The 16,643-nt window shown below is 40.1% G+C and overlaps 1 protein-coding gene across 1 annotated transcript in view; it reads right to left on the bottom strand.

Moving 5' to 3' along the window:
• SFMBT1 (Scm like with four mbt domains 1) overlaps positions 1-16,643 on the bottom strand; it is a 57,806-nt gene that overhangs the window by 4,126 nt on the left and 37,037 nt on the right. Inside the window, exons 9-16 of the mRNA XM_007451881.1 lie at positions 15,593-15,675; positions 13,118-13,244; positions 11,943-12,056; positions 10,434-10,476; positions 8,192-8,256; positions 5,838-5,977; positions 4,978-5,087; positions 3,732-3,907 (exon numbers count right to left, since the gene is read on the bottom strand). Of these exons, the coding sequence (XP_007451943.1) occupies positions 3,732-3,907; positions 4,978-5,087; positions 5,838-5,977; positions 8,192-8,256; positions 10,434-10,476; positions 11,943-12,056; positions 13,118-13,244; positions 15,593-15,675 (858 nt within the window). The remainder of the gene's footprint in view (positions 1-3,731; positions 3,908-4,977; positions 5,088-5,837; positions 5,978-8,191; positions 8,257-10,433; positions 10,477-11,942; positions 12,057-13,117; positions 13,245-15,592; positions 15,676-16,643) is intronic.

The raw sequence follows: 16,643 nt of genomic DNA on the forward strand, positions 1-16,643 counted from the left end.
GAACCCGTGTCCCCTGCATTGGCAGGCGGACTCTCAACCACTGCGTCACCAGGGAAGACCTTAACTTTTTTTTTTTTTTAATCTTTGGCTGCATTGGGTCTTCGTTGCTGCCCGTGGACTTTCTCTAGTTGCGGTGAGCGGGGGCTACTCTTAGTTGCATGGGCTTCTCATTGTGGTGGCTTCTCTTGCTGCGGAGCACGGGCTCTAGGCGCACAGGCTTCAGTAGTTGCAGCACGTGGGCTCAGTAGTTACGGCACATGGGCCCTAGAGCACACGGGCTTCAGTAATTGTGGCACGCGGGCTCTAGGGCATGCAGGCTCAGTAGTTGTGGCATGCGGGCTCTAGAGCACAGGGTCAGTAGTTGTGGCGCATGGGCTTAGTTGCTCTGCGGCATGTGGGATCCTCCCAGACCAGGGATCAAACCGCATCCCCTGCATTGGCAGGCGGGTTGGCTTCTTAACCACTGCGCCACCAGGGAAGTCCCAGCATAATGTTTTTGAGTTTCATCTATGTTATGTGTATGAGTAGTTCATTTCTTCATATTGATGAAGAGCATTCCATTGTATGAATACACCGGTTTATCTATCCTCCTGCTGATGGGCCCCTGGTTGTTTCCAGATTTTGGCAATTATTAAGTTGTAGTGAACATTCTTGTACAAGGCTTTTAGTGGGCAATGTTTTCATCTTCCTTGGGTAAATACCTAGGAATGGAATTGTTGGATCATATGGTAGACATATGATTACCTTTAAAGAGACTGCTAACAGTTTTCCAAAAGGGTTATATAATTTTACACTCCACCAGCAATGTACGAGAGATGTAGCTGCTCTGTACACCTCTGCCAACATGTGGGACTCTCAGTAATTTTCATTTTAGCCAATCTAGTGGATATATAGTAATTTCTTATCGTAGTTTAAATCTGCACTTCCCTGACAACTAATGCTACTGAGCACATTTTCATTTACTTATGGGCCATGTGCGTATCTTTTTTTGGTGAAGCGTTTATTCAAGTCTTTTATTCACTTTTTAAAATGGTTTTCTCTGTTTATTTAATTTTTTACTGAGATATAATTCACATAACATAAAATCCGTCATTTGTACATATTCAGCAGTCTTTAGACACAGACTATGAATGAATACACTGTTGTGCAGCCATCACCACTATCGAATACCAGATCATTTTGTTTCTTTTTATTTATTTATTTTTAAATTGAGGTAAAAGTCACATAGCAAACAACTAAACATATAAAAATGTACAATTTAGTGGTATTAGTGTAGTCACAATGCTGTACAACTACCAGCTTTCTCTAGTTTCAAAACTCCTCTTTTCATTGAGCTGTGAGAGTTTTTAATATATTCTGGAGACAAGTTCTTTGTTGGATATATGTATTAAGAATATCTTCTCATCTGTGCCCCCTCAGGGATGCCAAAACAAACAAACAAACAGGAATACTTTCTCCAAGGCTGTGGATTGTCTTTTCCTTTTTATAAATAGTATTATTAAGAGAGCAAAAGTTGTGTTTTTTGGTTGTTTTTTTTGCAGTACGCGGGCCTCTCACTGTTGTGTCCTCTCCCGTTGCAGAGCACAGGCCCCCGACACGCAGGCTCAGCGGCCATGGCTCACGGGCCCAGCCGCTCCGCGGCATGTGGGATCTTCCCAGACTGGGGCACGAACCCATGTCCCCTGCATCAGCAGTGGACTCTCAACCACTGCGCCATCAGGGAAGCCCGAGAGCAAAAGTTTTAATTTTGGTAATGTTTAATGTATTAGTTTTTCCTTCAGGTTAGTGAATTATGTGTCCTCTCTAAGCAACCTTTGCCTAGCTCAAGATCTTCAGGATACCTCTTTTGTTTTCTTCTAGAAGCTTTATAGTTTAGCTTTTACATTAGGTCTATGATTAATTACCTTGAATAAATTTTTGTATATAGTGAGGTGGAGCCAAGGAGCTCTGTTTTTGCATTTGCGATTTGGATATCCAATTGTACCAGTGCCATTTGTTGAAAGAAATTCCTTTCCCATTAAATTTATCATTTTTGTTGAAAATTCTTTAACTATATAAGTTTGTCTCTATTTCTGGACCCTCTATTCTGTCCCATCACTCTGTTTGACTATTCTTTCATCAATACCCCACTTTTGATTACTATAGTTTATGGTAAAACTTGAAGTCAGATAGAGTAAGCCCTCCAGCTTTACTCTTCTTTTTCAGGATTGTTTGGACTATTTTAGGTCCTTTGTATTTTCATATAAATTTTAGAATATAGAGACAATTCCAAAAAAAATGAAATATATATAGTTTAGCTCTGAGTTACATATTAAAGTAATATCAAAATATAATGTAATTTTTGCAAAAAATGAATACTAAAGATAAAAATCCATTTGATATCATTCAAATGACTAATTGGGAAAAATTATAAAGAGTCCTAAAATCTAGGCTAATTTCAATTATATCATTGTGAAAAATAAATTCAAGACAAAAAGCATAACATAATCCACATACTTCCAAAGGCTCAAATCGGTGTACTTATACATGTGCTTATATGAACAGTACATTTCACTTGGCTACTAATAATCATTGCAATTTACTAAACTAAGTGCTGAATCTGACACAATAAGTTAGACAAACCCTGCTCTTAAGTTTATAATCCAATAAATATAAGTAGAAACTAGGTTAGATACTCTCATATGATTTTGTGATTCATATACTAATTAGAAAACTTGTCATGCAGACACTTAGGCCCCAGGTACCCACAGGTCTGATGAACCAGAACCTCTATTTTAACAAGATCCTCAGAATTTGCACGCATGATAAAGTTTAAGAGGCCCAAAATTAGACACCCCCTAAAAGAAATCTTCAAGTTTAACAAGGTAAAATCCACCTCTGTATTAATTCTCCTAAGTGACATCAGGGCTTGTGGGACTTAAGGAAAAGCAGGATCAGAATTTTGTATCTGGGTAACAATGCCTTGACAAGACTCCAAATTAAACATTTCATTCTGAATGCCTTTTTTTTTTTTGCTGTTTCACAAAAGAGAAGATAAGCAATGAGAGGCAGCAGGTGTTGTTATGACATACTCCTGCCTCCTGCCCAGCACTCTCACCCCAATGTCTGCACAGCTAGCTCTCCTGCTTCCTTCACCTCCTTGGCCACCTGTATGATCAGCACCCCACCTGCTAGCCTTCCTCACTCTCCTACTTTGCTTATTTTGCTTCATTTTTCTCCATAGTACTTCTCTCTATTTGTTCACTTGTTTATTATCTATCTCCCACATTAAGAGGTAAACTCAATGAGGAAAGGAATTTTTTTCTTTACATTTGTATCCCAGTGCTAGAACAGTGGCAGCACACAGTGGACCCGTAATAAATACATGCAGATTGTATAAACAGATTCCATATCCTATTAGATGCAACAGTTAATTTATATACACTCTGTACATAAAGGTTGGCAAACTAGGGCCTGTAGGCCAAATGTGACCCATGGCCTGTTTTGGTATGGCCCACAAGCTAAAAATAGTATTTACATTTTTAAAAGTGTTCTTTTAAAAAATTAAAACAAAACAAAAAGAATATGCAAAAGAGATCCTATGATCCGTAGCCTAAAATATTATTATCTGGCCCTTTATAGAAAAAGTTTGCATACCTCTGCTATATCTGAATGTCTGCAAAATAAAAACCTTCTAGGATATGAGATATGGTCAGCTGCTACAGTTAACAAATTTAAAAAACTTGACTCACTATATTTAGTCTTTGTAAGTACAGAGCAGTTCTCTGAACACTTATCCAGAACCATCCGTGGACCAAAGAGATTAGGACAGCACTCCAGTTTGATACAGGTTTGCCGGCAGAATTCAGTCACCCGATCTGCTGTTTTCACTATCTCGACAGTAGCTCGGTAACTCTTTCCTTTGTATCTGCCATTGGAAGACATCAGATACCAAGTTTATTGAGCTAGTGATTACAGAGAAAAATCAAGTATATTAACAGACCTGAAAAATATTTTTGCTTCTTAGAATATTCTATGTCCCTTACAGTTTGAGGACTCTGAAAACAATGAGGAATTTATATTGTACTTAAATTTATAATCTAGTAAGCTAGGACAGCTAAAAGCTGACTTTTTAAATTAGCAAAATAAGGTCCCTGCTTTCTGTTCCTATGTTTAAGGTTTTCAAATAACTTCTACACTAACCACTAAAAAAACAGTGACTTTCACTAAGTCTTCCTTGACCCTAGAGTAGTGGTTCCACGAGTATGGTCCACGGACCAATATAACCTGCCAACTGTTACCCATCCATGACAAGATGAGGTCAGAAAACAAGAGCAAATGTTTTATAAACTTTCACAGTAACTTGCAAAAGTAATTTAATGGCTCTTAAATCTAGTAACAAAAAAGCTGTTCCTGCATTGTATGTCTTTTGAATTCCATATTTTTGTAACTCATTTTTACCATATTTTATAAAAGTATAATAGGATAGCAACTTAAAAAAGAAAACAAACCTGGTCCTTTACCACAAATAGTTGAAGAAGCACTGCCCAAGGGAACGTAAGTACCCTAATGTTATCCATGGAAGAATCAATTCTGTGACCTGTTAAGCATGATTAAGAATAAAGGGCAGGCGGGGTTTCCCTGGTGGCACAGTGGTTAAGAATCCACCTGCCAATGCAGGGGACACAGGTTCAAGCCCTGGTCTGGGAAGATCCCATATGCCTCGGAGCAACTAAGCCTGTGCGCCACAACTACTGAGCCTGCGCTCTGGAGCCCGCGAGCCACAACTACTGAGCCCACAAGCCACAACTACTGAAGCCTGCGCGCCTAGAGCCTGTGCTCTGCAACAAGAGAAGCCACCACAATGCGAAGCCCACGCACCGCAACAAAGAGTAGCCCCTGCTAGCCACAACTAGAGAAAGCCCGCATGCAGCAATGAAGACCCCTAATGCAGCCAAAAAAAAAAAAAAAGAATAAAGGGCAGGGGAGCCTACTCACTTGGCCTTGAGGACTTCCCCACATCCATGCCACACAGAGTCTTTATCCAGCTGCAGCTCCCGAAGGACACGACTGGGTTTATAGGCTGCATTTATCAGTAAAGTGAGGACCTGTGCTCCATTTTTAAAGCAGAAATATGGGTTGGGGAGGAGAAAAGCAGATGATTAGAACCTTGCTATTCCCTAGAATGTCACCTAGGTGATTAATTCTAGTCATATTAATTAACAAACATTAACAAAATAATAATACTGAAGATATGACAGTTGACCAAAGTTGCAAATAAGACAGTAATGAGACTCTCTTAAATATTCTAAACATTATGGTCAGGAAGAAACAGGCACCACAAATTTTAAATTACTCTAGCATTTGCTTCCAAATCCTTTCCTAGTCATGGTACACACAGAAGCTCCCGCCTCCCCAGACACAGCCTCACCACCCTAAGGGCTGATAGGTTTGGAACCCTCACATCTCTTACCCACAGTGCAGCACCCTGCCTGGGAAGCTCAAGTCCAGAAGATGTGTATGTAGTTCTATCACGGTCCCAGGTTAATACCACACAGCCTCTCAGGCTTAGACTACTCTCATGTTCACTCCTTCATGGTCCTCACGTGGTCTCTGACAGAAGACCTTTCTACACTGACAGAGGTGAACCTGCCACGTGAAGAACTGCTTAGGTGAATGTTTCCTATGGAGCAAAAATAATTATGTGCCTAGTTCACTGTCCAATACATGAGAAAAGTGAGTCACTTTTGATAAAGCATAGAGTTGTCACACCTACGGCACGCTGATCCTTCTCTGAATGAGTCTACCAGACTGCTGTGACATTTCTTAAATTCTTTTACTCTAGGCGGGAACCTTACCTCTCTGAGGACCAGGACACAATTCCCGGGTCCCACACATTGAGGCAGCTCAGCGATCCTTCCTTTGTTAAGATATGGCCCTGAGAAGCAACGGTGGTTGAAGTATATCTTTGGACAGCAATATTTTCCATTAATCATAACTGAAAAATGAAGAGAAACAAATATCCAGAACAGAATAGTTTTCTACCCTATGTTTCCAAAGCTGAATTACTGAAGAAAAAACCCCAGCATATCCACCATTACATAAAGTCAGGACTTAACTTATTTTGGAGTTTAACATACTGTCTGAGTGTGAAATACCTTATACTTACAACAAGTCTATTATAGAGCTATCACTCTGCTGAGATCAACAACATCCTTACTGCAGATTAACTCCTGGTTAATGCAACATTGTTCCAGAGCCCCACGCTTCTATCACTACAGGAAGTGGAGGATTTACTTCAAGAACTCATGATGATTCCTGAAGATCAACGACTCAACAATCGATTCTAGAATATTTCTAGACAGTGATGGTGAATATTATCCAGAACTACATACAGTTTGTCCCCTTAAAACTACCAAACTAGTATGCTGGTAGCGTTTGGTGATGTGGGAGCCCACCCATCACTGCGATTCCTCAGAGGGATAAAAGCATTCTGTGACCACATCTCTAAATTCTTTAGGTATTACGGGGTATAACTAGGCCTAGAGACCCTTCTCTTCAACTATTTTTCTGTATGAATACTGTACTCCAATATAAGGTTTTTTTAATTCCCTCATATGAGTAGTTGGCAATTCAGCTACTAAATGTAAAAAAATTCAAGGACACTAAAACATTTTCCATTTTCATATAAAGCAAAGAAAGCTCTTCTGATGGATACTGCCCTGTTAATCAAAAGGAAACAAGCGTGTACACTGCCCAGTGTTGATAGCACCCTGAAGTACATAGTGTTCATTCTCTAATTAAGAACCCAGTCTTAGCACAGTTGTCAGCATGTCGGTGCCCACTTCTCCATTTGAACTCTGTCACCCAGATCCCCTCAGGGGATGCTCCCTGCTGCTGGGAATGTTGGGAGTTTACAGCTCTCAGCTGTGAGTCTATCTTGGAATATCTCTCAGTCCAGAACTGTCCCTCAGTAGGAGAGAGCTACCTTGCCCAAGGTCCCACCCTTTGTGAGGTGGGGAGGCAGAAGCAGCTCACTTCCAATAACTGACCAAGGAGGGAGTACAAGGGTGTGACCACCACACCTCTAGGGACACACCACTGAGGGACACTCAGTGGCTATACCAGCTCCAAGGCTCCCTGTGGGACTGGAAGAGACTTCTGTTACAACTGCACTGTGACTCAACTTCTCCCTCTGCCCAGTCCTGCATCTTTTACCCTTCCCAGGAGTGTTTCAAAAAGCACTCCCCAATGAAACTCCTGCATGCAAATATCAGAGTCTCAGGCTCTGTTTCCAAGGTAACTTGACATATGACAAAACCCAAAGCAAACACATTTTGGCTGTGGTCACACGAGATATTAATGTCTTAATTCTTTAGTTTTAGTAGGCATTAGAATGGTCAGTAACATGTCAAAAATAAGGAGTCATGCAGCCCTGATCCTCTATGTATAAATGATATTATGAAAAGGCAGTGGGTAGAAGAAACAAAAGTGCAGGTTTTGAACTTGAGAAAAATTTGAGTTCCATTTCTGACCGTTCTACTGTAAGCTGTGTGACCTCTTTGAGCTTTGGTTTCCTTTCTTTTCTAGGCATTTACTAAATACCACCCAAATGCCTAATCAGTGCTAAAATACACAGAGCCAAGATGCTAAGCATTATACAACCAGCAAAGGGGTGTCAAGAGTAGTTCCAAGGAGCCCTGGTCAAAAGGCTTGGGCTTCCAGCAAGGATCCTTGTCTAATTTATTAGGCATTGACTCTGGAACAATCTGTTTTCAGTGTTTTTTTTTTTTAATTGCAAAATATATATACAAAGTGTGTATATCATAAAAAGGTTTTAAAGAAGAATAAATATCTATCTCTCAACCACCCAGTTTAAAAAAAGAGCACGATCTGAAAAGCCTAAGTTTCTTTATTTAAACTCAGGGATGTTATATTGATCTCCAGAGCCTTTAACACTGACAAGTGATCAGTAAATAATGGCTAAAATATTATAATGCCCATTTATAATGGACAGAAATACCAGCCTAAAGATAATCATTCAACTAAATACATCTTAGACAATTATAACTCTTTAAAATCACAATTAAGAGACCCCTCTATAAAGCTACATCCCATAAATCAAAGGTATTATTTAATAAGGTATTTTTAGATACAGTCCATTAAAAGAAGCTAAAGGTCGTCTTTTCCCTAAGATTGCATGCACTTATACCTGAGTCTGTGGAGCTCAGCTCCTGATTCTTCAGACCCTCATGGACAGTCCTTGAGGATGGTATTCTGCGTCAAGAAAACACAACAAAATAATGAGGTAATTCCTAAGATCAGTAAAATGTGAGGATTAGTTTCCTTCAAATCTAAGAAGAAAACAAATGTGGCAGATTGCAAAATTGGTAACAAAAGGTGCTTCCTCAATTGTACTTTTTTTAGAAACAGCAATTGTTTTAAAAACCATGGACATGTTCTAAGGGGACAACAGTCTGTAGACAGTGCTGTGATACTGCATGTTCCAATGAACTTGCATTCATGTGAGCAACAAATTATAGAATTTCTTGTTGGATTCTTAAACTACAAGTAAACTACAGATGGTCCCCAATTTACAGTGGTTCGACTTCATGATATTTCCACTTAACGACGGTGGAAGAGCAATATGCATTCAGCAGAAACCATACTTTGAATTTTGATCTTTTCCCTGGCTAGTGATATGCGGTACAATCCATGTTCCTGGGCAGCAACCCAGACAGGCAGGAGATCACAGGGTCAACAATCAATACACTTACAACCTTTCTGTTTTCTGCTTTCAATACAGTAGTCAATAAATCACATGAGTATTCTTTGTGGTAGATGATTTTGCCCAACTGAAGGTTAATGTATAAGTGCCCTGAGCACATTTACGGTAGGCTAAGCTACAATGTTTGGTAGGTTAGGTGTGTTAAATGCACTTTCAACTTATGATACTTTCAACTTAAGGTGGGTTTATTGGGACATAATCCCATTATAAATCGAGGAAGATCTGTACTTGTTTTTTTAATAGATGAAGAACAGAAGCATTTTTATATAGGGTCTGTTTCCTTCTATCAGTTTCAAAATTAAAGACAAATTACAAAAACAGAATTACACCACATGCAGCAATCACTGAAAAAGGCTAATTTATCTTTTCCTGACGAAACCTTTGGATTAGTCTTGATGACTAAGTCAAGGAAAAATCCAAAGCCAGTTTTTTTGTCATTGCTTTCTCAGTCCTCTAGCTGGGTTAGAATGCTGCAGCCTTTCTCTCCACCTCAATTGTCAGTTTTATTACTTACATAGCCACGAAAGCAGCTATAAATTATACAGAATTTGCTACAGACTGAACTGTGTTCTCTTAAATTCATATGTTGAAGCCCTAATTCCACCCCCACCCCATGTGAGTGTGTTTGGACATAGGCCTTTTAGGCAGTAAATAAGGGTGGGGCTCTAACTCAATAGGATCAGTGGCCTCATAAGAAGAACAAGAAAGAAAGAACTCCCTTCATCCTTGCTCCTGCCATGTGAGGACACAGCATGAAGATGGCTATCTGCAAGCTAGGAAAAGAGCCTTGACCAGGAACCAAATCAGGCTGGTACCTGATCTTAGACTTCCAGCCTCCAGAACTGTGAGAAATACATTTCTGTTGTTTAAGCCACCAGTCTCTGGTATTTTGTTCTGGCAGCCTGAGCTAAGACAGAATTGAAAACCCAATTTTTAAAAATATGCATGCACACAGAATCCCTTGTATTTTAAAGGCACCACTAATTCTTTGCTTTTCAACAGTGTGTATGAAGGAATGCTACAAAGGGCTTTTTTTTTCTTTTTTTTTTTTAATACTTATTTGTTTATTTACTTGGCTGCACCGGGTCTTAGTTGTGGCACGTGGGATCTTCGTTGCCGCGTCCGGGATCTTTGTTGTGGCATGCGGGATCTAGTTCCCTGACTAGGGATCAAAACCGGGTCCCTTGCATTGGGAATGCAGAGTCTTAACCACTGGACCACCAGGGAAGTCCCAAAGGGCTTCTTAATGGGAGACAGAAGCACTCCTCTGAGTGTGACTTTTCTTGTAGAGTTGTTGTTTTCTACCTCAAGTTCTTTTCACTGTGACAAATCATAACCTGATTTATAATTTTTTGTTTTCCTTAACAAATACCAGCATAGAGACTCTATTTCCTCTCTTATTCAAATGTCTTCAGGGTCTAAAAGCCAAAGAAAATTGAATTTGGGGAACATCTTGAGAATGCACTGTACCATTTTATATATAATGCCACTTTAGGAAATGCTCATATTGTAAGGAGAAGTATATAAACTATCAAAAGCTGAATTAAAGGATTATGCTTCCATCTGAGAAAACAATATATGAGGAGATATACTCTCTGAAATAGTTATTTCTTCTTCTAGATATCTAACTTTCAAATGTCAACTATTCAAACATACTATCACTTACTGTTTTTCTGGTTGAACCACTGCAACTTTCCTCTGTTTGTGTACTGTACAAAGAAAAAAATATATAAATGTCAAGAAGAATAAAAAGACAAAGGAAAAGTTACATATGCATTAAGCTAACTTTAGCTTACAGCTGGCCTTTGAACAACATGGGTCTGAGTATATGTGGATTTTTTTCAACAGTAAATACTGTAGTACTACACAGTCTGCAGTTAGTTGATTCCTCAGATGCAAAACCACAGAGACAGAGGGCCAACTATGGGACTTGTGCATCTGCAGATGTTGGTATCCATGGCTGGTCCCAGAACCAATCCCCCACATATATGGAGGGACAACCATACACAGTTCATTGTCTTTAGTGTATTCACATACTATGTGAATTCACATAGTATTCACAACGGGAAAGGTCACAACAGTGAGAGGCCCACGCACCGCAAAAAAAAACAAAAAAAAAAACCAAGAAAAACAGAACTTTTTTTGCGGTACGCGGGTGTCTCACCGCTGTGACCTTTCCCGTTGCGGAGCACAGGCTCCGGACGCGCAGGCTCAGCGGCCATGGCTCACGGGCCCAGCCGCTCCGCGGCATGTGGGATCCTCCCGGACCGGGGCACGAACCCGCCTCCACTGCATCAGCAGGCGGACTCCAACCACCGCGCCACCAGGGAAGCCCTCAGAACTAGGTTCTAAATATAGGTGACCCTTGAACAATGCAGGGGTTGGAGTGCCAACCCCCAAGCAGTCGAAGATCCATGTACAACTTTACATTCCACCCTCCTTATGTGCAGTTCTGCATCCGCGGATTCAACCATCCAGGGATCATGTAGTACTGTAGTACATATTTATTGAAATAAATCCACATACAAGTAGACCCACACAGTTCAAACCCACATTGTTTAAGGGTCAACTGTACTTTAAAGGAGCAAATTTTAAGGTATATAAATATCTCTCAATAAAGCTGTTTTTAAAAGTTGGGTGGGGTCACTTTAAGATTAGGTCACAAAACATGGGGACTTGTGTCTTGCTCAATCTCTCACTCTCTTGCTTGCTGGCTCTGATGGAAGCCAACTCCTGTGCTGTGAGCTCCCCCACAAAGTGGCCCACATGACGAGAAACTGAGGGAAGCCTCCAAATGACAGTCAACAAGGAACTGAGGCCCTCAGTCCAAGAGCCCACAAGGAAATGAATTCCTGCCCACAACCATCTGAGTAAACTTGGGAGCAGATCCTCCCCCAGTTGGGCCTTGAGATGACAAGAGCCCTGCTGACACCCTGAATGCAGCCTCACCAGAGACTCGGATCCAGAGGTCCCAGCTAAGTTGTGTCAGATTCCTGACCTACAGAAAATGTGAGATAATAAATGTTTTGTTGCAATGAATGATTTCCTATGCAGAAACGGATAACGAGAATATCATTTTATTTTTCTCTGAAATGTCCAGATTCATCCTACTTGGTAACAGCCACACAGCAAATTATTTAACAATCAATCCTTTGACCCAGAAATAGACAGCTACCTCGTGCTCGGCGAGGAGTGCTGAGGGGATGGCCATTGGTTTCACACCAGCCCAAAGGAAATATATCCATGGATTCCACATTCACAATAAATTCAGGTATGGGTTTTTTAGAACCTGTTTAGATTTAAAAAAATTTTTTTAAGACTATTAAATAGCTTTCTTCATAAACTACTTTCTAGACAATGTTCTAGTAGACAGTGTTCTACTGTTGCAATAATACAGACACAAAGTCTCTTAAGCAAGTTCCCTTTACACAGCAGTCATACTTCTTCATTTGTGACAAACATTAAGAGAAAAAGCAAACTGTCCCCCAAGCGTAACTGTATAAAGACCAAAACAGGTAGAGTCAATGTACAGGGTGACCCTTAGTTAGGGAACAGCAAATAAGCACCTAGAACTACCAGTAATATCACTCAGACGGTTGACAAATACGGTCATCAATTCCATGAAATAACTGGAAAATAAAAGGCAAACGTTATAGTTCTACTCAATAAAAACATTACTTCTGGTACTCAGGAACAAGCCAGAAGTTAGATTGGTGGGCTCAAATCAGAAAGTGATGTAAACAAAGTTGCTCAGCAGGGGTTGCATAAACATGTACATCCAATACTGTCCTTGACACCTATGTTAAAGGCCGATTCTATAAACCGGGAACAACAGTAAGTACCGAGTCTGACTATTCAGCAGTGAATAAAAAGAAACCCAGGCATAGTTAGCTGTAGTGCTGAGTACTCACATACTACTTTCTGTCCACAAACCTGTCCCATCACTGAATATTACTTTTAGCATAATATATCTTTTCAATTTTACATACTTTTTGGTTCTACTGGTTGGGGGCAACCAAAATATAATCTCTTGAATAAGCTAGTTACTAATGCTCATGCTCATGTATTTTGGTCACATCAACATATATGCTATTTAACCTGTATTTTTCCGTTCAAGAAAACAGGGACCCATATAAGTGAAGGCTTTTATTCATATTCATTTCCTAAAATTTGAAGGTCAAGGACAGGAGGATGAATTTTTAGCTCAGAGTCTTACATTACAAATTAGAAGTCTCTGAACAAGACCCCTATTTAGTAATCAATTAAATTTAACAAGCCACATTACAGGGGTAAACAGGAAGGCAAAGAAGAGTGGTCAGACGAAGGCTTCTCAGGGGTGTTGATGCTTACCCTCCAACTGGAGCCACAGGTAGGAGCCTCTCACTGCAGTAATGGTGGCAACGCACACTTCTTCAGGGAGAAGAGGGTTCACTGCCTCAAGCTTCATGTTCTCCTTAAATTCATGCTCAGAAATTGACTAGAAGATAAATTAATCAAATACATACTCAGTATTAACTCACGTGCTCATCTGAGACAACTTTCCAAGTAACAGTTAAGAGTAACTCCTCCATTCCACACCCCAGGGTAACTGTCCCTTCCCCTCCCTACAGAAGATAAGACTTATCCTCCAGAGGGTAAAACATCAGATCCCTGGGCAGGAGGACACAGGAACTATTGAGGGCATGCATGCTGTCCAGAATAGAGATTAGCATGTGGAATGCTGAGGCCCAGTCCCTGCTTCTACCCTCCATGCAAGCAAATGGAAGAGACGTCTTGTGGCACTAAGAAGCACAAGAAGGAACACATAAAGACATGGATTTAGGTTTCCCCAACAAATGGCCAGACAGATCTTACCCAATAGGGAAGTTCAAGGTTGACAAGCCCCACCCACATGCTCAGAGCTTCCAATCAGCTTTTTCTTTTAGTCTCCCATTTCTTAAATATAAGCAAGCAAATTCCACCAAGGAATTATCAGATATCTAAACATATGAAAACTAGAGACCAAAACAGACAAAACAAGCAACTTGGAGAAAACAGATTATGCAAGAAGAAAACTCACAAAAGGTGGGGGTAATTAACATCCTCTGAAAGATGAGAAAAACTATTGCATCTTTAAAATAAGAACAGTATGTTATTAAAAATATTCAGAAATAGTTTTTAAAAATTAAAAATGTGATATTAAAAACTCAAAATAAGGGTTGAAAGATAAAGTTTAGGAAATCTTCCAGCAAGCAAAGCAAAAAAAAAACCACCTAAGAAACAGGAAAAGGGGTGGGGGTGAGGAGGGTGTGGCAGAATTGGAGGCCTGGTCCAGAGGGCCACCAAAATGAGAATTCCAGAAGGAGAAGAGAGAAAAAGAAAAGGAAATCAAAGAAGAGATCCAAGGGAACTTCCCAGCACAGAGAGGCGCAAGTTTCCAGAGAGAATGTGCTCTCCACGCCCCAGCACATGGGTGAAGACAGGCCAAGCCATGGCTTGACACTGAAAGGGAGTGACAAAAGAGATTCTATAACCTTCCAGGGATAGAGAAAAGGGCAGGTCATATATGAAAGATCAAGAATAAGAATGGCTTTCAACTTCTCAATACCAACACTCTAAGGTAGAAAACAACTGAGATTTTCAAAATTCTAAAGTGAAATAACTTCCATTCTAAAATTCCACATTGAGCCAAACGATCAGTCAAGTTAGTAGAGTGAACATATTTTCAAACACCAAAAGTCTACTAACACTTACACCTCTTGCATCCCATTTCAGGAAGCTACTGAGAGACAGGCTCCATCAAAACAAGGGAGTAAACCAAAAAAGAAGAGGCCATGAGATACATAAAACCGGAATCCCAAGTCCTAAGAAGAAGGAGAGGCAATTCCTTGGGCGACACAGCAGAGCAGTTTCCAGAATTAAAACTACATGGCAAGCCAAGACAGTAAGTAACCTGTCTAAAAAGAGGTTGCTAAGAGGGGTGTCTCCAAAAAAATATATTAGACATGACAGATTTCCTGATACGCTAATAGTTTTGAGAATCTACTGGAAGGTGTGGGAAGAACTAGTATTATAAGCAAAGAAAACTAGGCTATGAAGAACAAGGCAATTATTAACTTGAGGACAAATAAAAGAAGAAAACGATCGTAAAATACTACACTGCTAATCTGTGAGTAACACCTACATGCCCATGATAATGTAAATACTCAAATTCAGACTTAACCGAGAATTGTAACATCACTCTAATAGGAAGAGCAGATAGGTAAGACAGAGGAGAAAGGTAAGGTAAAATAGCTAGATTACTCACTTACCGTAATACGGAATTGAGAGACACATCTAAAATTAACTCGAAAGATAGCAGTGAATTATAAGTGAGGAAGTATAAATATGAGAATAACAAACAGTGAGAAGAATAGGAAGTGAATACTTCTGGGAAGGGAAGCCATGGAAAGGGACAGAGCAGGAAACTGTTGTTTTATGTTCTAAGCTTTTTACTGCTGTTTGGCTTTGTAAACCATAAATGAGTTTAATAATTTTCTCTCCTTAATATTTCATCATTTTTTCATATTAATGGACCATCAAAACTAATCATAAACTAAAATTTTAAATTCACATGATTTCAGCTAATAAAAAAACCCAAATTGATAAACTGTTAAGCTAATTAAATTAACAAATTAACTTCTGCAGCAAATGAAATTTTCCTTGGACCATTTTATTACAATCAACGAGAGGCGTTTTGGGGTTGCATGAGAGAACTGGCTTCACAGTAAACATCATTACAGCAAGGGAAGCACAGCAGTCCCCAGCAGCCCCGAAGCAGTGGCCCTGAGGGGACAGGATTCTCACCGGAGGGAAGCACCTCTGGGGAGCAGCTTCAGCACCACACTGTTTGAGGTAGTCGGCCCAATCAAAGTCCTGGCCTGGGTAGCCTAGGTAGGGACAAAAGAGCAATGATTCACAACTCACATGCCTGCCTGGCTTTGCCACTCTGCCAGGTGTCCACCCACAACTTCTAATTTTGCTAATTTGAGGACTTTGATCATTTTAGAGAGGGGAAATAACACCCTATTAAATCCAAAGTATTAATTTTATAAAATAGAGCAACTCTGGATAAATTTTTAAACTCACACTTCAAATTAGGCATTTATTTGAACAATATTTTATATGATTAGTTGTTGACAATTTACCAAAAGAATTTAAGACAGTTATGACTGAATTTGATTTGTGCTAATAAATCCAGTCTCTAAAGGAGAGAGACAGGGTCTAAAGGAAAAGAGCAACCTACAGCACTATCTAATCGGTGAAGACTTTTTCTTTCGTAAAGCTATTCCCTTAAACATGTCTTAGCAACTACTAATATTCCCAGCACAGGTTTCAGATTCGTGTTCTATAGAATCTCAGTGCTCTATAAGCTGAATCATGAATTCATTTCAGGAAAAAAGCTGAGCTTAATTCCCCGCTTAAGTCTACAGGTTCTTGGCAGAAGCCCCTCTAACCTGACAGCCTGCTGGCACCGGCTCTGTGCAAGGAGCTGGACTGAGTCCGGCTGCCCCGCCGTGTCTGAGCTCACTTCCACTCCCCAGAGCTCCATGTCCCACAGGCACAGAGCAAGCTACTCAAGAACACACCAGCCTACAGCCAAACAGCCCCTGTAGTCACCTCCTCTGCCCACCTCAGACTGGCACCATGTTCTCTCTGCCTCCCCCTCAATTCCTGACAGTAAATTATCTACCATTTTTAATTACATAATCCACTACTTTCCTTCTACTGATATTTACAAAGACAGCTGAGTTCTCTACAACAATGCTGAGAGGTGATATCTTTAATAATTTTTTTTTTCTTCTCATGTAATGGCAGCGGGCAGGATAAGGAACTTGGGATGTTCAGAGCATTCCTG

The sequence above is a fragment of the Lipotes vexillifer genome, unplaced genomic scaffold (genome assembly GCF_000442215.2).
Source record: "Lipotes vexillifer unplaced genomic scaffold, Lipotes_vexillifer_v1.1 scaffold500, whole genome shotgun sequence".
In the NCBI taxonomy this organism is placed as follows: Eukaryota; Metazoa; Chordata; class Mammalia; order Artiodactyla; family Lipotidae; genus Lipotes; species Lipotes vexillifer.